This window comes from Takifugu flavidus, chromosome 6 (assembly GCF_003711565.1).
Source record: "Takifugu flavidus isolate HTHZ2018 chromosome 6, ASM371156v2, whole genome shotgun sequence".
Lineage (NCBI taxonomy): Eukaryota > Metazoa > Chordata > Actinopteri > Tetraodontiformes > Tetraodontidae > Takifugu > Takifugu flavidus.
The window spans coordinates 10944062-10971259 of record NC_079525.1 but is presented as its reverse complement, the minus strand read 5'-3'; the positions used below and the strand labels follow the sequence as shown (position 1 = coordinate 10971259).

Genomic DNA, 27198 nt, shown 5'->3' with positions numbered 1-27198 from the left:
GTAGAGCTGCTCAGTAAAACAAAAAAATATACTTTAACTCCATCCTTTAAGTGAATGTTCCCACCAAATTAATAACTTAAAATAAGGCTGATAAATAAAGCTAATAATGACTAAGCACAAGTAAAATGGGAATATTGTAGCCATCTGCAGCACAGCTCTTAATCTCATTCCAATGATTCAACAAACAAATGAGTTTCCAAAGATGTTTATTGTCCACAATCACTCGACTCACATGGAACAAAGCTCACAAGTAGTTTCAAAGAAAGGAGAAAGGAAAGACTTAAACACGGGTGCCAAATTTCTACCCATACATGTTGCTCTACGAGAACACTAACAGCATCCCTGGTGCTCGTCTACTAATGGTCCCCGTGCTCACGCACGTCAGCAGATTACGCATGCGCAAGGAAAAGTCGAAAGAGAATTCAACTCTGATCTGTACTGACCACACACACACACACTGAAATGATGCTCATAAAAAAGAAGGATGCAGTCCACACGTCCTTGATGAACAAATAAATAAAACATTACAGTGACGTCGGAGGAGCTTGATTAAAAATGAAAATGTCACCGTGTCTGGGTGTGTAGATCAACCGCATGGCTCTCAGCGTCACATCAAATAAATTCATATGCTTATGAATCAAAAGCTGTAAAAGTGTAAAAGTCCAATTTCTCTAACACACACACACACACACACTTAACTTGGTCAAAGTGTGCAGAGTCACAGAGCAACTGGCCTAAACAGACAAGATTACAATCAGAAGCTTGATAAAGTGACATGACTATTAACCATCCAGAGATGGCTTCCAGAATATATGGAGATAGAAAACTGGTATAGGTGGTCGAGGCTCTAATACAGGCTCAAACACAAGATAAAACACAAATAAAAACACCAAAATTCAGAAGAAAAAGTTCATACCTTGCGCCTGAAAGCACTGAAGATGTGATTGTTTACTGCAGTGGATTATTGCTGCCAGGTACGAGCAGCCAACCGTCGCGTCTGAATACATTTATTTAATATTTCATTGTTTTTTTTGTTTTTTTTTTTTTTTTTTAAAAACAGGAAATAAAGACAACTCAGGTCTTCCAATTATAATCAGCTGGCAAAACAAAGTCAAGAAATATTTTTGTTGTTTTTTTGGTCTTTTTTCTAAATCAAGCACACCAATTAAATTTCTCTCTAAATGCACAATTTAACATTCAAATGTAAATTAACACTTTAAGCAGTAGCGTAATCTGGAATATAGGAGGCGGGACGTGTGAAAATAAGCATTTGCTCAGAAAGGACAGCAAATATAATAGCAGCAGACAAGGTTTGAGCCCCATTTTCTGATTATCTATCAAATGGAGATGTTTGACTGCAGAAAAAAGGGAGTGAAAACGCCTCTGGGCTTAGACCAATTGGGGATTCTGCCGAGTGTGCGTATTTACAAGGACGGAGGAAGATCTGAGGAAGTACTGAGGCATCTAAGGATCAGATGATGCAACAGGAATTATACAAATATTGAAAATATAAATGATTTTAGAGCCCTGCCCCTGAGCTGATTCCTGGAAAATATCGTTGCTGCTGGTGAAAGGCCTGCCACAAAAACTTGAAAATGTCAGGAGGTTTGATTACAAAAATAACGTGAAAATTGTGTGCTTTTTCTTTCTCTGAGTGAACAGGCTGTACCATACAACAGCATTATTAGTATTGTAAAATTATTTGGTTGTTTGATTGCAATACATTCACAGGAAAAGACGTAAAATAGAGGAACCTTCTGTGGGTTAAGGCAAGTTGTTGTCTTGTATGTATGTTATTTACAGGTGCAACATCAGTCTGATAATTTCCAAATTATGCAGCCTGAAATGTTACACTACTGTAATGCCATTAAATCTTTTGTCAAAAGCTTGGTTTACAAATGTCAATTGGAACATATGGAATTATGCCGTGTGCTAAAATTAGATGAGCGCCTCTCGTGGCGGTTTCTAGTATTGTATGATTTCTTTTTAGTCTAATATCTGTCATCTCATTTTAATGCACACTGTGTACGTGTGTAATTAAGGTCTGGGAAAATAGCACACATGTTCTGCTGACCCTGAGGACATCCAAATAACTTTCTTACTTTACTTACCATTCCATTTCAGATATAATTTGCTGGAGGGAGTTTACAAATGACTCGACTGCATCATCCTCCTGTCAATTTTAGGGCTTTTCTAAGAGGACAAAGCTGATTTGAGTGCAACCATTTACATTGCAGAGCAAACAGCTAGCTAGAACACCAAGAAAAATACCACAAACATTTGCACCACCGTAAAGGTACATTAGTTTATACTAAGCTGATACTACACTACTCAGCGCTGCCTGAGATCTCTAAGCACATCACTCATTGATAGTTACCACGACAACCACAGAGATCTGATTTGTCCTGTATCATTCTGAGAAACACAGACGCTAGCTGACCCTCAACCATCTGGTGCTGTGCTGTGATGCCAAATGTCAAATGTCTTCTTCCTTTTAGCACTTTTGTCCTCAAAACGAAGCGTTCACAGCAACGGTTCAACGCAGCTCAAGACACCCATAAAATTCATCCGTCTCCCTGGATGTCTTCTGAGATCCTTTCAAACAGAAAGAATGCTCTCCAGGTTTAAAAAGTTCTGGTTGTAAACTCCTGCCATGGCATCGCCATCTACAGCCAATACACGTCAGCTTTGGAAAAGGTCAGACAACAAACCTAATCAATATTTATTGAGTGGTAGAAGAAGCAGAGCTCACGTTTCTGAACCCTGACCTGTTGTTGCCGAGGTGGTCCAACTTTACGTGCTGCGGTACGTCTTGATAATGTCTTTGATCTGTCTTCTGCAGATAGGACAGCAGGCATTGGACATTTTCTTGAGTTTGAGGCCACAGGTGTAACACAGACACATGTGCCCGCAAGCGTAGATGACGGTGTCCACCGCATTCTCGTAGCAAATAGAGCACTCGTCAGACCAAGGTCCGCGGCCTGAAGGGAACGTTGGTGACTTGGGCAGGCTGATTGGTGAATTGGGGTTTGTTCCTGTGCGAAACAGATGGTACGTGCACAGTGAGTTCAAAGGACCTTCTTTAGTTTCAAATCACAGATGGAGCCCTGATGGAATGGCGACACCAAGAGAATCAAGACGGATCGACTAAATACAGAAGAACTAAAGCGCCCGGAGCGATTTTAGTGATCTGCGTGGCCACCGTGAAGATGAAAAAGAGAAACTTTGAAAACCACAGCCATAAATAGTTATGAAAAAAACATCCTTAATTATTCCTCCCACCCAACAAAATCAAGAAAAAGAAAATAAATGCAATTTATCAACGATAATCTGGCATCTGCAGTACCTTTGGATCCCTTAAATGACACCAAAAACTGATTTATGTAATAAAATGGTTGAAAAGTTTCTAGATCTCAGTGTTACCCAGGATCCCATGATGGATTCTGCGTTTTGGGTGTACCTACCCTCTGCTGAGCTGCAGTAAGCTGCAGAGCAAAGTCCTCCGTTCAGTACCGGCTCTGAACTGCCGCTACCCAGGACGCTGGGCGTGTGCGGGGATGAAGACGGTGAGCTGGGGTTGGATGTGGTGAGATGGGTGGAACCTAGTTAAAGACAACGACATCTACAATCACAGTTGGAATAACTTACTATAGTGCATCTCTCTGGCTAGCTGGAGACTGAAGACATCAACAACTGAATTTTTTTTTTCTTGACGCTAAACTGGAGCAAGTGCTTTTCAAAAGAGAGCTGTCACCTTTCTTTCTATCCCACTCCCACACCCTTATGGACAAAGTAACAAACTGAAATTCCAAGAAGTGTCCAAGTGTCCACATATAACAACCGTCAGGCTCAAGGTTTCCAGGTCCAAACAGACCAGAAGTACAACACTGGCTATGAAGAGTTTCAATTTACCAACATGTATCACCAGACTGTAGCAAGAGGGCTTTATTTGCTACGTTGGGTTAAAAATGGTGCAAATCAAAGCTTCCCAAGGAAAAAAAGGTTTTCATTAAGAAGACTTTTAGTGATTCGGCCGCCAAAGGTTGTTTATCCAGCCAAGAGGTTAACAGATTTTACTACGAGTGCTTGCTGACATCATCAGTTCTCTTCTTCACATCCACATCAAAAGAATTCCCTTAAAGAACTGCTGCTGCTCACTGTAAATGCAGATTATCGTAATTACACAAATTGATTGCTCTCTGCACCTCATAGTGTCTTGAATTGTTCTGTCTTTGAATTCTTCTTTAAACAGACTATCTTTGAAACCAAGTTCACAATCTGATTAATAACGTTCATATACGGGGCGCACGCTTCTGAACGTCTCGTTGCATTCCTGCGGCCTGTTGGACTCAGAGCCGAGCTAATTCCGAGCCGTGGAATGTGGAAAATGACATACAACTGTCAGCTTTAAAGGCAGCACTCTTGTTTCAGCTGGCGAGTTGCCGGTTCACTTACTGTATCTATATCAGGAGTCCATCCGTGCTGGTATTAGCCAGGACTTTCCTTTGTCTGCATACTGTCACGGTGCTTTCAAGGGAGTCTGTTGATTTGTGTTGTATGTACAGTGTGTAGCATGATGTAACAGGTCACCAAAAGCCATGCATTGTTAGCAAGGAGCACCAATGATATCATGGCCCTCCTGATCCATATGTGAAGACAGCATCGTGTCCATGTATAGAAACTAGAAGCCATACGCTTATCGAAGACCACCCCACCACTGGTGTTTTATGCATGAGTACCACAATAGTACCCCCCCCCAACCCTAACTATGACCTGTTTAATAGAATGTGCAATCTCCTCCTGTGTGTTCTTCAGTTCTACAGCACGGCGGAATATTTCCATAATGAAGCAATCCAACTGCTGGGAAAAGAATACGGACAGTGTCTATTCAGCCAACCGCTTCCTTCACACTCAATGTGCAAAGATAAAATCTAATTGAAATAACAAGAACTGTGGAATGGGCGCTGAATCCACCAGAGCATGACTTCACAACAGCAATGTCTGGGCTGACCCTGATTTAAAAAGAGCTTGTATGAGTATTTAATATTAGGTAAAAAAAAAAAACTTAAAATAAAAGATCCATAGCTAAATTACATCCATCCATCCATCTTATAGTCTCTAAGAATTACATAGCAAATATTCACATTGGCCCTATGTATGTGGACCCTGGGAATGTTGCGACATTGTGCCCCTAATGGGTTTTATGATTTTATGTAATAATAAAGAAGACGAGATGTCTAGGCTACGTGCTGTAAAAAAGCTAAATGGGACTAGACTTCCTCCAGCTCCACCCCTGACTGCTCTACCGTGGAAGTGAATCCTCTTTCTCTCCATGTCCCTCCCATCTCACCCATCCCCCCATTCATCTCTCCCTGTTAATCCCACTGGCACGTGGGCACCTCCCCTCTCAGGCAGCTGAGACAGAATCTGCCATGGCCAGCTCTGATCCCGCCACTCATCATTAGATTAAATGGTGAGCTGTGTGGGCAGCTGTCATATCCCCACTGTGCCCCACTGTCCATCCGTCCATCCATCCATCCGTCCATCCATCCATCCGTCCATCCGTCCATCCATCCATCCATCCGTCCATCCGTCCGTCCGTCCATCCATCCATCCATCCATCCATCCATCCATCCATCCATCCATCCATCCATCCATCCATCCATCCATCAGCAGCTATATAAAGTGCATTTATATGCATTGAAATGATTGTGTGCATCACGCCCTTAACAGGATGGAAAAGGATGAAAAAATATTTTTTGTACATACAATATAGTTTCTTTGTGGTTATTGTACAAGCCAAAGCACTTCTTCCCATTTCTTTTCCGGCCGTGCATTTAAATTATGTATAAGTGCATGTTATTGAAAATGTCATCACTCATACATTATGTTTGTTGCTTGTTTTGTTCCTTTCACACATCTTAAAGAAGGAAAGCAAATTCAAGGAGAGGGAGAGCACCCAGAGATCAGACATTCACATTTCTTTTGTGAAATGCTATTCTCAAATACCAAGCATGTGAAAATGGGTGGCTCTTAATTTAAGAGTAGAGAATACTGTCTTCTGAGGCACCATCGGGACAAATGTGCACTTAAGCTCCCCGTTTTTGTTTGGATTGGAAGAGAGAAAAGGTTTAAAGCTGCATAAAACGTTAACAGTCTTTTTGTTCTCTATGATCACATTAGGCAAAAGAGCACTTTTACAGGGAGAACACGTGTTGTCAGAACTTGCATATGCAGAGCAAAAATGAAAGGATTTATATTCTGGGATGTTTAATGAAACAGAAAAACCACAAGTCTTACATTAAGTGTGTGCAATTTATATCTCTTAATCTCTACTCTGAGTCCAACTCAGTGGTGTTTGTTCTATGGAAATATGCAGAAAGGGTGCAATTATTGCTCAAAAAAAATGTTGTTAATGGCCTCATGTGCAAAAAGTGAACACAAATGACTGCAATTCTTTGTGGACGAGCACGTGTCCCCCAGAAGCCTTTGCTGTGTGAACGTTTCGGACTTTTTTAGGAGGATCTGTAATAAAACCCAGGAAGATAAAAGTTGGAAAAACAGAAAAAATGAACTATAATAGAAGTGGGCAAAACAGATGTGCACGAGTGTGTGGGTGGCGTTGAGTGTGAATGTTCTGACACAGTGATTGGGTCTATAACACGTGTGAAGTGGGTCACTGGATGATTGTTTTGTCTCCATGCTTCACACGGCCGAAAGGTCCAAAGCGTCCTGTCCTGTCCACCTGTCCATCATCAGCCTCTTCCTTTTCAGCCATGAATACAAGTTTACAGATAAAGTAAATATTGTGATGCCAGAATCCCTTGGCTGTATAACAACATTATTTGTCTGTATTGATTTTAACATAGAAAACCAGGCATTGCATTTGAATATTAAAATAATCCTTGCTTTCAACGCCATTACTGAAGCATTGTTACGAATTCATTACCATAATTAACATGTCTGAGCAGCCACAGCTGACCTGAACTAACCTGATGATTCTGTTTGAGCGTGAATACTGTGTGGGTTTGTGTATTAATTAATTAATTTGTGTATTGAAGGGTTTGTTTAAAAGTGATCGGTCTGTTCCACCCCTGTGGATCAGTGGTCCAGTAGAATAGTCGATGTACTACGTCCCAGGTGAAGGACATGTGGGAATCCAACTGAAACCAAAGCTCCCAACACAAACCGATCAATGGAAACTTGCATTGGCAGCACAAGACGTGCTTCCTTATTCAGCTAGAATGGACAGATGATTCTTTCCTAAGGGATCTACTCTGAAATGGGTGTGTGTCTGGCAGCACCAGCCCTGATGCCGTCAAACACATGGAAGCAGCTGGAACAGACTGTTACCGGGGTGCCGAGGGTCTACTCTAATCCGATTGGCCGTCTTCCTGCAGTGCTGGACATTGAGCTCCTCCATGGATGGCAGCTCTGTTTTGGTGATCTGATCTCTGATAGTCTCTATCCATTGATCCACAGAGTATTGGCACCCCCTCTAATCTGTGCTGACAGGGCTGTCATGTTACTTTCTTGTCAGTAAAAACACAAGTGGGTCAATCGATAAGGACGCTAGTCCAGAGTGAACAGCAAATGTCCTCGCATGACATGGGAAAAAAGAGTTTTTGAAATGATGTGGCACCTTTCTAGTTTTTATAGTTTAAACCTGTCTAGGTCTCTCACTGCAGTTAAAGGTTGATGTTCTTCCACGGTGACATACCCCCCCCCCCCCCCCCCCCCCCCCGCTTCCTTTTCCTCTCCTGTCTCTGAAGAGAAGCAGGATGTATTTGAAGATGTTTTTTCCTCCACAGACAAACACTCGTGACACCTCTGAGAGGCGGCTGCTGTTTTTCGTGCCACTTAAAAACCTGAATTAACGAAAGGCAGCAAGCACTGACACCACTTTGCATTTTAAAGCCGACATGTTGCCTCTTCACTCCCAACATTAGCGCGCACAGGGCGAATATAAAAATGCACAGCATATAGAAAAAAAGCAGTTTGATTTTAAGGCTACTGTGGGGAGGGCAGGAAGACGGGGACATATGTTCTGCCTTGTTTGTGACTGTGAAGAGGAAGACATGCAATATCATCAACAAAAATGTCTAAAGACGTTGGGATCACCGATATTATGATGCAGAGGTAGATGCGCCGAATGGAACAGTGTAATGGAACACTAACAAACATCATCAAACATCATGTTTCCACCACAAAACACACCTGGAGAGCAGCTGAAAGACAAACACAGAGGTCTGAACACATCACGGTGACAGCAGCTGCTGCACGCAAATGTCTTTCAAATGACAAAAGAATGGACACACTGTCCATCCATCCATCCATCCATCCATCCATCCAGCCATCCAGCCATCCATCCATCCATCCATCCATCCATCCATCCATCCATCCATCCATCCATCCATCCATCCATCCATCCTCTGTAAACCTCCACTTATTGTTACTTTGAAAAAATGTCTTCTTTTTGGCTCTTAATGCCAGAAAAGTTATGACATTAAAAAAACAAACAAAAAAACCCACTTTATTTAGAAATAGCTGCTCAAAATTCAGGTCTATGTAGCTGAAGTCCTGTGGAAAGTGATATCCTGGAGTGTCCACAATATGCCCTGTGTGATGAAATGAGGTGGTGCCTTCCCTGCTCCCCGTGTTATTAATAGCCTTTTAGAAAAGGGTAAACACACCTCAGGTGGTTTGGCTCACTGCTGACAGTGTGAGTGTCCACATCTTGTCTCTGCTGTGTGCAGGTCAAAGCCTGCAGCCTCTCCCTACCTCACTTCCTGTATCTTTTTTCCCCTCTGCGTGACAAGAGGGCTCACTTCTCTGTCTCCCTCACTGGCTGTGTTATAGATGCTTCCTGTCTGCTGTGAATACTGCCATAAACAAAGCAACAAAATGCCTCTCTGATTATAATTATTGACCCTTTGCTGGTTATGAGCTGGCCGGTCAGGGTTTTCTGACTGGGGGTTGTTGTTTGCCTCCATTGACATAATGTCAGAGCGATCAACACTTGTGCAACACTGCACAAATGGAGTTCAACCCTAGACCGTAATTGAATTAAGCGCAGTGGTGGGAGGTCTCTCTTGTGCTCTGCCAGCCGAACGAAGATCAATATACTGATCAGCATGTCCCTGACCTGGGATACATCACCAGACTAAATGGGTGTTATATCCCCAACAAATTAGTCTTTCAAGTGGGATTTTTCACTACATAAAGCATGCAGCCAGGAAAAGAGAAAGTGCTCCTGCCTCAAGAAGCACATAAAACAGCGTAATACATTCTGGTGCATTAGGCCACGATTTAAACGGAATGAAATCTCATTTTATGCTAAATCTGAGTCCCAATCATATTCCCTAAATTGCTTTTTTATTCTATGTCCGCTCTAAACTCCAATCCGCCAGTAAAAAAGACGATTTTGCCCTCAATATAACCGATATAACTGTCCATTTACCATTTCACCGAAAAAGATTAATCAGGTTTAGATGAAACAATCCAAAATCTTCAACTAAAACTATTATATTTTCTTAGTATTCACTTGTTTTTTGATGGCCTTTGGTCTTTAAAGCAAAATCTCTGGCACCAGACTACCAAAATAATTAAATGTAAAATTGATTAGTTCAAGTGTTGTCTGAGGCCATTTTGTGCTTACCCAGAATCCTCAGCTGAGTCACAGCCCCGTGTAGACCAAAGAACATCCAGAGTGGGCGCGAGTTATCCACGCACACTTGCATGCCCACGTTGGTGCCGTTGTGGCTGAGGATGACCTCCCCTTCTTGGTTGACCAAGAAGCCCAGGATGTCACTGCTTTGGAGGGGAGTGGGTACTCGGCACACCGCCCAAAACTCCTTCCTGTCCACCAGAGCCTCTGGGTTGTAAGGCAGGTCGCTGGGACGAAGCACTGCCGGATCACAGGAAGTCACTCCATATGACAACGAGCCCGAGCGGGATGGACTGGACTTGGTGACTTTGATGAAGACCGTCTCCCCGGTGTTTAAGGGCCGGTTGGTGAACACTAGGGTGCGTTCTTCTCGTGCATGCTCAGAGCGCGCCACCGTCTGCTCATCGAGCGTCTTGATGTGAGCGCCACGAAGCTGGTGGAAGTGGAGGTCACTCTCCAGGGAGGATGGGAGCAAAGAGGACTGCTGGGAGTTAAGGGAGTTCTGCGGTATGGGACAAGAAGAGGAGGACGAGGACGAGGCCAAATGGAGGGTGTGACGGTGGGACTGAGCGTGGATGGGACGTCCATCATCCTGCTGCAGGTTGAGGTCACACAGGCTGACTGACAGGCGGGAGTCGTTGGCCTCGTGTCGTAGAGAAGAGGGGCGCAGCGTGGTGAAAGAGCGTGGACGGAGGCAGTCGGGAGGAACAATCTCGCTTTCTGAAAGGGGAGACAATTGGGATCAGGACAGGAAAGAAGAGCTGTTAATTCCAGCGCAGTCATCTGAGTCACATTCTTAGAAGGGTTGAATCTGCTGCTCCTCAAACACCAAGATACTGATGAATGAACAAGAAAATTGGCCCCTAAATCTAAAGCTAAAAACACAATGTACATATGTTCACCCTACATATTCAAACCAAGCATTTCCCTTTAAATACTTATTCTTAAAGAAAGCAATATAAGTGGTAGGACCTACCTTGTTCAACACCTTGTTAAAAATAACTAAACTAATTGAAAGAAAGAATTAAAAATGTAGTTGTTAAATGAAATTTGATCAGGTTTACCCTGCAAGGATCACATCTAAACAAATCCAATCATACTCAAGGTGTTATGTTCTAATGAGCACCACTTCAAATGCTAACATGATTTAGCAACACACAAGAACACAACAGCAGGTTTCAAGCCTAGCTAGCTGCCCCATGACTGCTAACAGTCTCATCCAATATTTTGACATGGATGCTGAAAATACCACTCCTGCATGAGCCCTGCTCTCTCCCTGTAACCCCCTGATGTGGGTAAAATTAGCCTGACATCGTTACCCTGAGTGGGCCATCTAGTTGGGTGTATTGGGTAGAACTGAAAACAAGATGCAGAAAGAGAGAGCGAAAAAAACCACCTCTTGTTCTTCTGAAATACCCAGAGACCATCATCAGTCCAAATTAGAGGAGGAATGGGGGATGATGGAGGGTGGAAGGCAGCTTCCGGACTAAAGAGCCTCTCTAGTCCTTGTCATCTCTGGCCCCCATTATCTGACTGGGACCAGAAAGCCTGACTCTGATAAACCTCTTAGCTTCAATTAGTGAGGCTCTAGGAGGCGCAGCCCACCTCCGACTGTAAACTGGAGCAGAGACAACCGAGCAAACAAGCCCCTTGTGATGACCTCCCACATGAAAAAGACAACAACGGCACAGCAAGAGTAAAGACTAGATGTTTCTCAACAACAGATTTAATATGAAAATGTCCAGAGACAGGGCAGGTCTCCTTTTCTAAAACACAGAAAACTACCAAGTATCGAAGGTTAAATGAAAATTGGATTGTCTTTCCACAGCCTTTCCACAGGCAGTGCGCTTTGGTCTTACCGTTTCAAACGGTATCTTCCCCAAAATAGAAACTTGCTGTAAAAAGCTAACAAGCAAACCCAGGCAGGTTGATGTACAATTCTGTGTAGCAATGTAGCATGTGTTTGTTTATAACCATTTCGATTTATTTGTTACCATTTTTGAAAGTTATGGGTTGTTGACATAACCTGTATGGGATAAGTCAGGTAAGTTACTGTTTTCTTATTTAGTAATAAGAAATAGGGCCAGACAGCCACATTATCTGACTCTAAATATCATCTGTGTCAGAAGTTCGCAACACTTTTGTTTTTTTTTACTTAAGTTAAAAAAGCCTGGAGTGAACTCCGGAACTTTTTTATTCAGTACATACGGAAGTAGGTTTCTCTTGAGATGTTTCAACAGTAACACAGACCTTTTCATCCCAGAATCACAGATCCAGCTACACCTGCTGAACTACAGCTCTTCGGTTTACCTCCAACGTCTCCTCAGAAGGTCTGATGTTGAGGCTCAGACAGTATATCTGTTATGGCAACCCTGCTTCTTCCAGCAATTAATGAACAGCTATTTAAATATGGTATTTCGAGTGACCTGGACTTTTACTGAAAAGCGTTTGGGAGTATCTTTCCGAAACTCGCCCAAATTTCTTTCTCTAGAACATTTAAGCTGGGTTTTTCTCAGCGTTTTCTAAAGGTTTCCAAGAGGGTTTTATATTCCTTTTCAAACGAACTTTTTTGAGTTTTCAAAGAGGAATAATTTCAAACACGCACTGGCTTGTGTTCACTTTTCACTTATGACGCCTTTGTTCATCAAACGCCAGCGAGGCGAGCACACCGCTGCACTTTTCGATAGCTTGAAGGACAGATGGAAAGAGTGAAAGGACCTGCAGATGAGTTCCAAAGGATGAGAAAAAGCTTGTGTATATTTCTGTGCACTCAATGTGATCTCAGCAGCAGCTGCCCGCTAATCTCGGTGCACCTGTGACGTTAGCCGTTGCAGTCCCTTTGTTTACACTCTTTTTTACTACTGCTCACAGATCCTATTGGGTGAGGCCTCAATTCTACTTGAGAGCAGTCTGTGTGCCCATGTGTGTGCTTACTTCTTGTGGACAGAAACGCTGTAATGAGTCCATGGCCTATGCAGCTGTGGGGCTAGCTTTCCAAAGAGGGTCACACTTCTTTTGGACCAGTTTTGCATCCAGGGTTGTGCACACCATTGGAAAACCATCTCTCACAGTCTAGTGACATCGTACTTACTGTTTAATACAAATGCTCATTTATTTTATCACGATTACTAATCAATCACACCCATACAGATATATTCTAAAAAACTGAAACCAGATTTCTCTCTTCCTCATCTTGAGGAGACTTCTTTTGAGAATAATCTACAGGATACACCTGCAGACAGACAAGTGTGGTAGGTGATTAGTTTGAATTGCTCATGCTGTGCGTGTGGGCGTGGCCACAGACAGATGGCTATTCCGGCCTGAGATGGAATGGGCGGTGATTTGAAATGAGGATTCACTCTTTTTCATCTTATAGATCTTAGCTGAACCCTTGGAAAATGCTAAGAAAGCGAAAAAGCCGATGAGGCAAAAGTAAACAGACCGGCACTGTTTATAAGCGCACAAAAATCTAGCCTTGTGAGCTCGGTGTCAAAGTTTTCGTGTGCTTTTATGCACAGGAAATCTACAGCAACGGTCCAACGTAAAGCACTTCTACAAGGTTTAGCAAATATTGTTGTATAATAAGTAATCAGTAATTCACTGATTTATTGACTAAACAGAAAGACGAGCTCAACACAGTAAATGTTCTCCCTTGCTTGTTTGCCACTGGCGGGGAATCGCCCTACAAACACGTGAAACGTTGTTCCACTCCCTCCCCCTCACCCATCTGATTGTCCTCATTTCTGTCTGCATTCTGAGAGATGCCTCCATCTCGTTCTCTCTGCGTAGAAAAGGCCAACAATAAAGCGTTGGCCCACCAGATGTGGCCAAGAATTACCCAGAATGCACTGCAAGGTAAACAACAATGGCATAAGAGGGAAATGAGTCTGTTCATCTTTATGAAATAGTATTCTGCATTTTGCGGTTCTCATTTCTGTAGCTGAAGCTGATGAAATGAGGTCTGTGGTTCTGGCAATTCAGGGTTATTTATGGCCACTTATTCCCTAAAAGTCAACACAATTTACCCATATATATATTTCCAATCATGTACCCATAGACATATATGATATATTACTGTTATTGTGGGCTAAAAAGTGCCATTTATGTGGCTTTATTTTCTTTGCCCTTAAAGATGTTTAATTGATGACAGTGTTATTGTAAACAGCTGAAATGCCAAACTGAGCAAATGGAACCAAAGATGGAATAGACAGGCTAATGACTTGGCCTGGCTGCCTTATTTTAGAATATTTCTTTATGGTGGTGTGATTAATGTCTCTTTCAATGGATGCGTATGGATAAAGTTCTCCTGGCATTAGTTTTGAGACAACAGGATCGGATATTTTAACGAATGTTCCCAGGTTCTGAAACATGATTTCATTTTAGAAAACATTACAGAGAAAGTTTGGAAAACAGGACTCTGTACAAATCTTGACTTTTTACCTCTAGTTTACCCTCATTAAAAGTGTTCTGTGTTGATTATATCCTGATAAAAAATTTTAAGAATGTCTTCTGATCTGCCTCCTTTAAGAGAAAATTGTGTGTATTTGTGTGTCCAGCCAAGGCCCACTCACTGAGAAGTTGCTGCCAAATCATACAGAACAAGTTTGTTCTTTTTGGCCTTTGAGCTGCCTGACCGACAACCTTTAAGGTAATACGGACGATCTGCAGCCAAGACACACAAAACTGCCAAATTTACTTTGTATGTTTGAAAGATTTTGCTGCTTTAAATCTGTGTTTTCTAAATAAATGGGAAAATAACAATATTCACAAAAAGACGTTATATAACTGGTATGGAGGGGTCTGTTTGGAGCGGTAGGATTCATAAAAAGCTATTTTTTTTGCGGCGCAGAATCCTGCCAAATAAAACTCTGTCCGTCAAAATTGCACTGCAAACAAATGTTCATCATTCACAGATGGTCATCGGGTCTCGGACGCTCTGGTCCGTCTCTTCAGCGAGCCGAGCAATGAGAAATGTTAGAACGAAGATTGTGACTCACTCCAGATGGATCCCAGGAGTGGATCTGGGTCTACTTTAAAAATGGCATTTTGTTCATTTGTCTCTGATTGATTGTGAGTTTTGGATTAGCTTGATTTAATCCTTGGTTCACTGTCAGTTTACCGTTTACAACATTTACTCAAATTGACTCAATGGTGGAGTGTTTAATGACAATGTGAGCAGACGAGCATGACAGCAAATACTAAAGGTTGTGTTTTTAAAACAAACCCAGAGGGATTGTTCAGCACCTGTGGAAGGTCCATCAGGCCCATCAGGGCGGACGGGGTGTAAATACATTTCCCAGGTGAAATGCTGAGACGTCCCATGTTCCAGTTTTGGAAGGAACAATTGAGGTGTTTTGTCTCTTTGAGGTGACAGCGAGATTGGCAGTCTGGTCAGTGGCGATAGCAGTCCACAATCAGACTTCATTCTCTTGCCCTTCAGGCAAGTCCTACAGAGTTTCCCTCTTGATTAAAGCTCCAGCGACTCACAAAAATCGGAGTCCCGGAGGCTTCGCCACAGCTGCCGCTGCTCAGTTACTCAGCTTTCTTCCCAAAAATGCGTGGGTAGCAACAAGACTGACAGTTATCCTCGGTGACCAGGATAAGGGTATCTATTAAAGTCCCTTTTATGGCTTGTTGGATTTCAAGCCTTCGGGAACAGCTTGAGGTTGCCTTCCAGATTATCCCGCCAAACCTTGCACAATATCATTTTTTCACAGTTCAAGGCCAGGTGAGGTGAATAACCTGCTGCCTTAGGCATTGAAGAGTGATGTTACAGCGCTGTGTGCTGAATATATTTCTGAGTCTCATGGCATTCCCATTATTTCTTCATCTACAGCTTCATCACCAGATTGGAAAGTGGGTGAAGCAACTTTCCCCAAATAGATTTGAATAATTTCTTAAAAGCAAAGTTTGTTATATAACCATTTCTATTATTTGTCATGAAAGAAGAATGTAGCTTGTACACCCACTCCGTTCACCCACTTGTTTGTTGCTAGATATTAATGTCTTTCATCAGGGAAATGAAGAATAGGATGCTAGTCTACACAGACTAGAAAATAGAGTTCATCAAGTGCTTTTCTATGCAACTTTGACCACTCAAAACACTTACGCACTCGCAAGATACAGCTTGGGGAGCTATTTTGGGGTTCATTGTCTTGCTCAAGGATATATTGACATGCCATGTTCCAGGATCAAACCAATACCCTTCGCATCACTGGGGCAATACTTGAACCATGACCATGTCGGAACCACATTTCCAACAAGAAACAAGAGTCGAGTCGTGTTGATTGAATGTGGAGGTCCCTGCCTTCGACGACGTAAATAATCGTCCCTACGCACTGTCATTAGCTGTTGGCTAATAATGAATTCTTTTTCATGGTTGTGTGGGCTTGTCTTTCTCAGACTAACATTGGTGAATGATACAGAACTTTAATGTCGATCTTATGCGTGATGCCTTTTATTTTGAACCTCAAGTCAAATGAAATGCCTCCGATGCGACTTATCTATCAAACCTTTGTATTAATGAAACTCCTGTAAATCCCCTCTGTGCTGTACCCCTTGCCTTAACACTGTTTTCTATGTCTGGCTGAGCCCATTCCCAGTTTGGGTTCCAGTTATCTTGGCCTTATCCCAAACTGACAAGGGTTTGCTATTTTGCTATTTGGACTTCAAACATCAAACAAAAGAAACTAGCATCAAGACTTCTTTCCCTACTGTTTCTAAAAACTTTCATTTTTATGTTAAGTGTGATTGGTTGCGCTTAGAAATAGTATAGTTATAATTGCACATAATTACACAGCCCCAGAGAACAATGCAATTGTTTCACAATTGCTAATGTTCTCTCCAGTATTACCGTAATTTGCGAAACTTGTCCAATGAATGAATCTAATTAATCTAAATGATTTCTCAAAAACAGAAATCAGTTGAAATGGGGTGAATATAAATGTTACTGGTAGAACGCCAGAGTAAATAAGCTCAGGGACTAGATTTAAAAGAGAATAAGAAAAAGGATATAAAATGAACTAAAATGGAGTCATAAAACATTGTGACAAAAGCATCCTTAGGAACAACAAATCGATCTGTTGATAGAAAAAGGCTATTTAATTGTTAGAAGCTTTCTCGCCTGTGTAATAAATAACGCACCTCCTTAAATGACAACAGGAGGGAATGCAGGGAAAGACCTCTGATGTAAAAGCCTAAAGGCTTATCTGAGGATCATGGACCATTGCACACAGAAACTTGATGCACAGAGTTGACACCGCTGGCCTTTCAGTGTCGCAAAGAACGAAGTCTTGTCTAGATGACGTATTTCTGTCTGGACCTACTGTAGCGTTCTACCCTCTGAACAGCCTCTACTCGGTCTTACTGCGGGCTGATTGGCTGCCTAAGGCATAGGAATACTGCTCTACATGCAGCCTGACTGTAAAAAGATAGCAGAAATTATTGAAGCTAAGCTTTAAAATGAACTTCTACTTGGAGTAGCATTCTAAAGAGATTCTATATCTTTCATAGAAATGCGCTGCAGACACTTCAATAAAAGCAATCCTTGGAGTGCTCGGCACTGCCGGCCGAATCAACGCGATATTCTCACTTTTTCTGCACAACTTTTATAACTACTTTGCATTTTCTACTATGTGGATACTGTACGGACCTTATCTTGTCTCGTGGCACTAATCAAGGGTGGTTCAAGCTTGCGCTTACAGTTGAAAAAACATGTTAATAAAAAAGGAACTTTCCCAAAGTTGTTGTTTTTTTCCCCCCACACGATACATGATAATCTTGCAAAGAATATATTACAAAACTGCTTCTCTATAACAGACCTGAAGCAGAGCTAGATATGAAAATAAAACATAGACTGAGCAGAGTGATGCATATGGGCTCCTTTCTTAGCAGCCGCCCACAGCAGCCTGGAGATACCAGTGTCAATCATTGCGGTACAGAGTTACAGCCAAATGTGCTATCTACAGGCCATGTGACCCCTGATCTATTTTTAAAGCACCAGAAGGGATGACAGCATTGACTCTCTAGGGAAAACGTCTGTATACATTCTCTAGAAGCAAAGCCTGGGCCACACACTCCTGTGCTATGCTATTCTGGTATGTAGGCTAAGTGACCTAGCATAGTTTGATAATGCCTGCAAAACATGTTTTGGGGGTTTTGGAATTTTTTTGCAAAACTGCTGTGTAGAAGTCTGTTAAATCCTTTTGTATCTTTGTATGTGAATTTTAACATTTACGCAACAATGTTTAAATTTCACTAATTTGTTTGTCTTATTTGTAACAGTGTTATCCTAAGCTGGATACAATTATTCTGTCTTAAACCCGTCTGTCCTTTCAGCGTAAGACATGCAAGCTGCTTGAAAATGACAATATTAGTGGAGCCACAAGTTTTGTGTCCATTTGGAGGAACATTTTTTTCCAAGAAAGCACTGTTGCTCATTCTCAGTTTATTGTAAATATTGAGTGCATTCCTGCAGTAAGTGCAGTGAAAGGTAAAATTAAATAGATTTATGCATTAGTTTCAGCTGTCTTGACCAGCGTAAGTGCTCACATTCACACACCAGTGGTAGAGATCATTTGCCCATCAGTGAAGATAATCATTCCCACACTTTCACACACCACTGACACGTGCATTAGGAGCAATTTTGGCTTGAGTAACAAACTAAAGACTGATGTCGCATCCTTGGTGTTGATATAGTGAGGTAGGAAAAGAATCTTTATTTTTTCTAAAAACCAAAACCTGCATCATGTTTAACTTTAAAAGGCTTCTTGTAGACAAAACGTTAACGATAAAAAGATAATGTCACTTTCACTGATCGATATAAACACCTCTCATGCTACTTCAGGCACCTCACCTAGCAGCTGGACTCCGCGGGTCAGGCCATAAACATCGATAAGGGCCCAGATGGGCTCTGCTGTTCGGACCCCACTGAAGAACAGCATAGGACTGGAGCCATTGATGCGGTAGAAGACTCGGCCCTTCTTGTCAACCCAAAAGGCAATAATGTTGCCCTCGTTGGAGAACTCCTCAGGCAGTGCCTTGGCCCAAAATCCATTCTGGGATACCAGGTCGGGGCAGGCGTACTTGGGCAGGTTGTCTGGGTTTATCCTGGAGGGGTCTTTGGAGGTGAAGCCCAAGCGTAAAGCCCCGCTCCAGCAGCACTGCTTTTTAGTAATCTTGGAAAAAGTGACAGAGTTTATAAATGTCATTTTAAATATTTAGATGATTATTTGTGGCGTGTTACAATATATTGAAACATTTTACGTAAATGCAACGCTTTCGTGTCAATAGCGAAGATGCAGGGATGATACCTTGAGGCGGACTTGTTCATACACAGCTACGGGCCTGTTGGTGAAGGTGATGGCGTTGCAGAAACTGGCCTGCCTCTTGACAGTCTTCTGGGTGAGATCCATGACAATTTGGGATCCTTTGGCATTCGGATGGAACAGAAGTGGGCTGATGGGAAGGGCTCCACCGATGGTGCCACACTGGATCGGCAGGCACCTCTTGGGTTTGTGGTGACATCGGTGCGATGTGGCTGGAAACTGGCCACCGAGAGAATCTGCCAGAGACAAAACCAGGAAGTCAGTTTCACTCCAAAATACATGGATTGGATTTATTCACCCTGATCGGATGGTTCAGTTTTAAATTTTGTGCACGTAGATTCTGAGTTTATTAGTATTCGCTATTTATGAGCATTAAAATCATATAAATGTATTGAATATAGGAGGAACGATACATGTATGCATGGAAAACTACATTGGAGGGGTTTAAACTTTCCAAAGTTGTATTGACTACACAAAAATACTGGGGAAAAAAGCGTCACACAGGATGTTAAGAATTCTGTCATCTGCTGCAACTCAGGGATGTTATATTCCATCACCAAAGATAGCGTTTGGTGAAGAGCTGTCACTCATCTTTTTTGTAAACCTGCTTTTTCCAGGGTAGGATTTAATGCAAGACCAGGTAAACTCTGACAAGGAGACAATCTATTGGGGCTAGAGGTTGAGCTCTGTCTCCCAGATGTGTTGCATAACTGACTGAAATGATATTCCCAGTGCTGTCTGTGTACTCAGGCATAATTCTACTAAAATACTGAGACAGCAGATAATATACCAGCAGAATCTACCGAATCAGCCAAAAAGACAGATTTTTCTTTTATCCCCGGAGCATTACGTGAGTCTTCCAGTGTGCGCTGAATGGCTGGAGCAGGATCCATAATGCTTCAATAACAGAAATGTATTAAAATTGAATGTCGAACTATATTTAGATGATGGTGTTTTGGACTGAGTGAGAGGACCGTTGGACAAACAGATGAAAGCCAATACTGTGGCAGCGGCAGCTGTCCTGCGGAGACCAGATAAGACCATGCTGCAGGTTCTAAAAAAAATAAAAAAATCCCAACAGCTAATTTTGTGTTCCCTCTATTTCTTTGTCTCCAAATTGTCCCCCGTGTCTCTGTATTTATCTAGTAATGACCCTTCGAGTTTTTCCCGTTTTGTAAACGTGTCTACATTACAATCTGGGCCACGGCCTAACGGCGTCGCTGAGCCCCTTTGTCTTAGGTGAAGCCACAGCAGAGCAGTTGGTGAACGTGGTGCACATGGCAGATTGAGCTGAATGCATTAGTGGGCTCTGAAGAGACGCAGCTGCTGGAGAGAGAGGGGGAGAGAGAGAGAGAGAGAGAGGAGACCCTATGTGTGAATTCATGTTCCTTAGCAACCTCTCATATCAAAAGGTCCCGATCAGTGCGCTCTTTCCCTCTGTGGCCATCACTGGGGATGGAGCAGATGCCGTTTGTTTACGTAGACGCCACAAAAGATTTGTGTACATCGGTTATGCATCAATTATATGTAGTTTACATGACGACTAGATGAAAATAAGGGGATAGATCACAGAGCTAATTAATGTTAATGTGGTATAGTTGGGATCTCGGATCACTCTTATGAAAAGTAAAGAAACACATCATTAAATGCAGTTAAAGGACATTTTCAAGAATAACTCTGCCAGCAAATGAGCAAACTGCTAAGTAGCTCCACGGGATTTAATGGGATTTGAGTCTTTACCTGTCTGAGAGAGACCCTTTCACCTTTGCCCCTACTACTCAAGACAGCATGATTAGAAAAACTAATATAAAAAATATAACTTACGACTTAATTATTTACTACTTATTTACTGCTTCCAGAATACACAGAAAGGAAAAAAAGATATTATATTATACTAGGTTTGGCATTCAATTATTCGCCATCCTGTCTTGAATTCAGCCTGTTGTCAATAAGGCTGAATTTCTTCATTTACACAAAATAGCCAAAACATATGTGTAAATTAGTGGCGCTCGCATAAGCAATCCTTTTATTAATGGGATATTTTAAGACATGGTTTGCCCAGTTTATAGTCAGCACCCAACAACACAACAGGCCAACTCTGTTAGTTGTTAAGTTAAGTAGAGTTGTGAAGAAGAGTTGTGAAGGAATGCAAAAACTATTTGATGTGCGAGTTGTTTTATTTAAACAAAACAAAACAAGCAAAACTTGGCCGATATTTACACACAGTGTTTATCACCGGCCTACATCTCCACTTATTTTTTAGCACCAGAAAGATGAAAGGTCGCTGTAGAGCATCCAGCCAGATAATGTACCCATTTCTCAAACTCCTTCCGAGGTTTGAAACTGCCTACGTGAGTTTTCTCTGGATTTTGGAAAACAGAACCCGCGAATCTGCACGGACCTGCAAAAGCCTCAAAATGTACTCGTTTTGAAACAGGCAATTACTGTCAGATGCAACGATAAGGTGAATTTCAAGGGGGGAAAAATTACAGATGCATGTTATTTTTACATACTGCTGTAAAGGATCTGCCCTTTCTCAGACGCTACCAGTGGAAAATGCTACTCTTGCCGTTGAAGTTGTTTGATTTTGTTCTCAGAAGCTTATTTGCAGCATTGCAAACAAGCCCTGGGGGTGATGATAAAGCACATTTAAACGATGTTTACACTGCTGCGAGTGGATGAAGCATTCAATCCCGCCGATCATGACAAAATAGCATTTCAGACTCATGTAACACAAGTGGGAAATGAATCATGAAATAACAGGAAGCATTAATCATGCGCATTATAATTTGGGTTTATTAAAATGCAGTTCAGTGAGCACAACATTGCTGGCTAAACAGCCGGACGCAATCTCTCAGCTAGTCTGTAGCGCTTTTTTCATGGTGCTATATTTCATCCTACTGATCTCACAGTTCCTCATCATCCTGTACATGTACAATCAGGCCCGTCTTGTGAAACCTAGTAGTTTGTGAGTAACTCAGGGAGACTGTGGCAGTCATGGTAACGATAGCCACCGTTGCCATTCTACCCGGGAATACTCGTCACATCAGTCATTATGCATGTGACCAGCAAAGGGCTTCATGGGCTGCTAGGCAACCTCGTGTCAAAACTATCGATCCATTCACGCGGAGTTTAGGCCAGTAATGTTGCATGACTTGTTTTTTCCATAATGACTCAGCTATAGTGCAATTTAGGACTATTTACTAAAACTAGTAAAGATGCTTTTGGCTGACAACACTGAGACTTTGATAGTTAATGTGGTAATGACACTAAACTGCTAGTCTGACATTTTTACCTGTCATTAATCTGCAAAGAGTCGATTAAAGGAGCCGTATGTTAGAAATGTATAGAAGGTCCTGACCAAATGGCCCTGACGTCACCAGACATAACATGTTATTTTCAAATATGTCACTGACAACAATAGTCCAGTCAGAATATTCTCAATTCAAAAGCAAAATTTCAGCCTGCTTCGCCACCCTCCATCAATCTCCAGACCAAGAAGTCTTTAGCATTTTGACATCCAGGTTGCTGTTTAGCTGCAAAATTTTGGGTCACAAATGTCTGATGTTACTAAACCTCTTTAATTCCCAAATAGGTCATGACAAAGTCAGAAACTCCTTTACAGAAAACAGCTTGGAAAGATGGAGACAGGTGAAAGCGGAGAAGACTTTAAAACACAATCAATGAAGTTGCTCATTTTCTCCTGGACAGGCAAGATTCAGCTAACTCGAGTCTACTTAATGCAGGCGGGGACATTTTAAATATTCTCTACAATCCAGTAGTGGTATGCAGGTTTGAACTCTTGATGAACTCTTTGGTGGGCGCCTTCCACAGAAAAGCTGGAGAAAGTTTTGATGCTGGATGCATCGCTATGGAGTACAGAGTCATAAACACACAAAAATGAGGCCAGCAAGAACGCAAGCTGGGGCTTATGAAATATTAATGATTTGAGCTAATACAGAATATGTTAATGAGGACTATTTAGTCTTTCCAGGTTGTTATTTTCATAATAAACAATGTTCTTGTAGTCTTAGACATTAGGGTCTGGCCAAAACAGTAAACATAATAAAGAGGAGAGCATCGGATCTCAAAGCCCAGCTGAATTAACTCAGGTGATGATGGAGCAAGAGGAATGTGGGATTACCCGCAGATGGACACATTGCTGAGCGGACGATGCGCAGCAGGCTTATCTCATCGTTGGTCTGAATAATTCACACCGCCGTGACCTGGTACTGAAAGGTGAGACCGCAGAGGTGACGCGCAGCATGTGTTGACTGGAAGCAGACAGGAGGTGAATGCTGACTGGAGGTCGTGATGTGGGCGCTGGCTTCAAGGTGACCTTGGGAGAGCTCCACACAAACACGCCGGTGGCAAAACAAGGTGCAGAAAGTGGGACTGGAACGCACCCATAACAATTCCGCCTGACATGTGTTTGTGTCAGTTCACAGCAACTGACCATGTCTAACTACCGCCACCACTTTCCAGTTCATACCCTCACGTGCAAAAGATGGGAACGAGTTCCTGTCCGATTCAAGGACGTCAGGACCCTTTTTTTTTTTTTTACAACCATCAGTTCATCACATTGGCCCAGTCTTTGCTTCCATTTTGGAGATTGAACGCAATTCAAATGCAGTCAGACGCTTCATCAAACCAGCCTGTGCAGCTTCAGACACTGGCCCACTTTCAGTCAATCGGGAGCATATAAGTGGAGCTCCCACACACTCAACGGGCGTGATTATGCAACCAACTCCAGGAAGGCACTTTGGTTCTGGTGCTTCACACCTGAGAAATATAGCCCGCAGCGATGAGCTAGTTTGGAAGCCTTAGCTGCCACAATAACTGACTCTCCATATTTCGGCAACATTGCAAAAGAAGTCCGGGGAGAAAACTATCCAGGAAATGTTTAGATGTGTTGCTCTTCCCTCCAGAGACAAATAAATGCTTTCCTATTCTTAGCTATCTGTCACCATAGCAACCCTTGTTCTCAAAAATTACTTCAATGCAACAATCATTTCTTTAATTGGGCCAAAGTGTTATCTTAACTTGACTACCGAGAAGCTTCATTAGATTCCACTGTTAATTAAGAGGCTCTTCTTTTATAATTAAGTGGCTATTGTGCCGTCTGTTTCCCGCCCTGGGATATAACAGGTCATTCAAAATGATAACTGAGTCTTAGCATTAAACTTTTCAGACACTCTTTAATCAGTGTAGTGATCCACACTTATTTGATTATAATTACCAAGCAGAGAACCCTGTATTTTGTAGCTCATTGTGTATTTTGATTTAAAAATATATATATAATTATTGGAGTATCTAACAATAGTTGGCTGTCATTGATGTCACACAAAAATTGGAAAAGTGACTAAAAAAGATTGGATTTTGGAGAAGAATGAGGCTTCAGCAGTTCAGCGGTGGGCTGAGTGGCCAATAAGAGAAGTTAATGGACTTTTGTCCAAGGAGACATTTTACCAGTCCTAGACAGGAATGGTGTTATTACACTTTAAGCTTTGCCTATTAGGCGTCCCTTAAGCCGGCATGTAAAATTCTACAGTGTGCGTTGGATCGTAAAGTCAATAAAGAACTTAAGGATTTGACATGGATGCAACAAAGAGGCTTAAATAAAGAAAGTAACCTCCAATGTTTAAATATGTTTACTTAAAGCAAACGGGCGCTGTGCGTGGGCAGAATATTTCAAGAGTGATCTCGGCACAAGAAAGTGGTATAAATATTTATTGCAACAGAATTAAAGAAAGATCACCAAGTGCCTTCCAGGACTTCCATAAACACAATATATTACCCAGCTGCCTACTCTAACATCCCAAATGAAACCCAAGTCTACCCTTAACCAAATCTTACCCCTCAAACAGTCCTTTGGACTTTTGAGGACCAGTCAAAATGTCCTCGCTTTGCTAGAATTTGTAAAAGTACAAGCAAACTTTATATTGTAGGAAACTTGGATCCAAAAGTAATCCTCTTATCTTTGGTTCAAACCTAAACTTGTAATTCTTTCAAATCCACAGACAAATTCAGGTATATTGGCAATAAATCAAGTCCTGCAGGTGCAACATGACCTTCTGCACACTTAATGCCAGGGGCAATTAAAGGTTCCAACCGAAGTCAGGAAAAGTGCACAATAACAACGTTTACGCTAAAAGTGATTGATGTCTTGAAATAGTTGCGCCATTACAGTTATTACTCTAAACACACAACAGCAACATGGAACGAAAACTTGTAAAACTGGTCAGTTCATGCACTGTCAGTTAGGGCTGCAACTGTGTGAGCAGTTTAAACATGTTGATGGTGATGTTTAAAATAGGCTAAAATTAAAACCTCGCCTTGATTCAGGTTAATGTTGACACCCTGGGCAGGCGGCTAGTAAACAGGTCACATGTGAATAAAGCACCTTGCAGCAGGTTTGACCTTGACCAAAATAAAACGAAGCTCTTCCCTCCTGCTGCTGTCTTAGTTGGTCTTTAACTAATGGGATTAATCTAAAGGCTTTAATTAGAATGATCAGGTGGCCAAACTCAGGAGAGGCTGTAGGGATGCAGAAGCGGCTCCCTGAAGTTCACCGCCACGACGCATTTATGGAAAAGCAGATGGAATTCAGAATTGATGCTGAAGAAAAAAAAGTAAAAATAAATAAATACAACCTGAAAAGGAGGTTGGAGAGGACATTTAGATTAATATGGCTCAGGTCTGCCACAATGAAGTACACATAAACACAATAGACTAGAAATAAAGATATTTGCTCATGGAAACGTGGCAAAATTAAATTAACTGCTGCATTTTCCACTGTAACTGGTTGTTCATGGTCTCAGATTGAGAATAAAGATCACTGTTACCACATAGGGCATCAATGTAAAGATTTTGGAGGCTCAGCTGCCGACACGCATGTAAATAATTAAAGAAAGGCGAAAGGCAGCGAGCACAGAGGGGAAACCCCACAACTTCCATTCACCCCTCATTGAAGCTGACACATGAACGTCACTCGGTCATGTGAAAGATATGATAACATCCTGTCTTTGTTGATTCATACAATCCAACATGAACACAGGAGCACGTCCCCAGAAGCCAGTCCTAATTGAGGGAATGACGTAGCGGTGACAAAGGAATATAGGCTGTGGTGCCAATATGGTTGCTGATAACCGCGACTGTCGACCAAAACGCCAAAGATTTAAATATCCATAGATGGGCCTAAATATCGCACCGCGCATTTCATCCATTTCTTACCGTAAAGTGCATTTCGCGTTATCTGCCCACCCATTGTTTGGTTGCTACGGTCGTCCAGGAGCCTGTGTGGATTATTGAGACGCGCACGGTGCTCGCTCCAGCGCTCATGACATGCTTACGCGTTCGCATCCAAAGCAGCATTAACAGCGCCGCTCTCTTCCGCGGAGATGCAAAACACGGTGACGCACACCTCCTCCGAGTGAGCGCACAGGTCCGTGAAGGCAACCCCACCACCACCGCCCCCACCCCCCAGCTCATTCAACGAGCGCTCTCTCCGCCTCGGGTCCCAACATGGGTCCCGCTCACACACGCTGTCATTTACATAAAAGGTGGAGACTGAAGTGGAGGCTGGTCTGGGCAGGTTTAACGCTGTCACTGCCGCTCGGGCTTATGGACCCTCTGTTTGGGGATCTACGGGACTCTGCGTACCGGGTTCCGGGTTGGGGCCTCCCCTTGTGGCTGTTCTTGAGCTTCTGTGGATTTTCTCTGCTTTCTCAAATGCGTAGACATCGTGTTGACTGGAATGGATTTCAAGGAAGGAGCAAATAGTTGAAGTGAAAGTGATAAAATTCCAGGGAAATTCTAGACTGTTTTAGATGAGAATAAAGAAAACACCACCATTGACATGATAAATGATTTATTTGTATAAAGATGGCTCAAGTGATTTAAGGAATGCACACATTTATTGCCCAGCTGTGTAGAGAATTAAAAAAAGAAGAAGAATAAAACCCAAAAATAAAGGAGATACAAGGCCAAGTATGGAGCCAGAGAGCATTCTATACTATCAGCACTCACTCTTCCACCTTGCACCCATCCTTTTGTGCCTCAGGGCCCTGCAGGCCTGTAGGGGCCGGACTGGGTGACTGGGCAGGAGTCAACCCTCTGACTGGAGCTGTCATCACCCAGGCATATCGGTGGTGAGCTCACAGCCATCAATCCAAAACACCCGTAGTTACTTTTGGCCTGAAGCTG

At 42.3% G+C, this 27198-nt stretch overlaps 1 protein-coding gene across 2 annotated transcripts; it reads right to left on the bottom strand.

Moving 5' to 3' along the window:
• Nucleotides 1-189: 189 nt before the first annotated feature.
• On the bottom strand, nt 190-26467 carry neurl1aa (neuralized E3 ubiquitin protein ligase 1Aa). 2 transcript variants are annotated; one of them, XM_057037014.1, is made up of 7 exons: nt 26227-26467; nt 18979-19229; nt 18522-18843; nt 9659-10387; nt 3465-3602; nt 2769-3035; nt 190-2686 (listed from the first exon to the last, which is right to left on the bottom strand). In XM_057037014.1, exons 1-6 carry the CDS (start codon nt 26258-26260, stop codon nt 2794-2796), a joined length of 1716 nt encoding a protein of 571 aa, XP_056892994.1. In that variant the 5' UTR covers nt 26261-26467; the 3' UTR covers nt 190-2686; nt 2769-2793. The 2 variants fall into 2 exon arrangements, with proteins under 2 accessions (XP_056892994.1, XP_056892993.1); XM_057037013.1 differs by having other exon boundaries at nt 190-3035.
• Between the last annotated feature and the right edge of the window lie 731 nt (nt 26468-27198).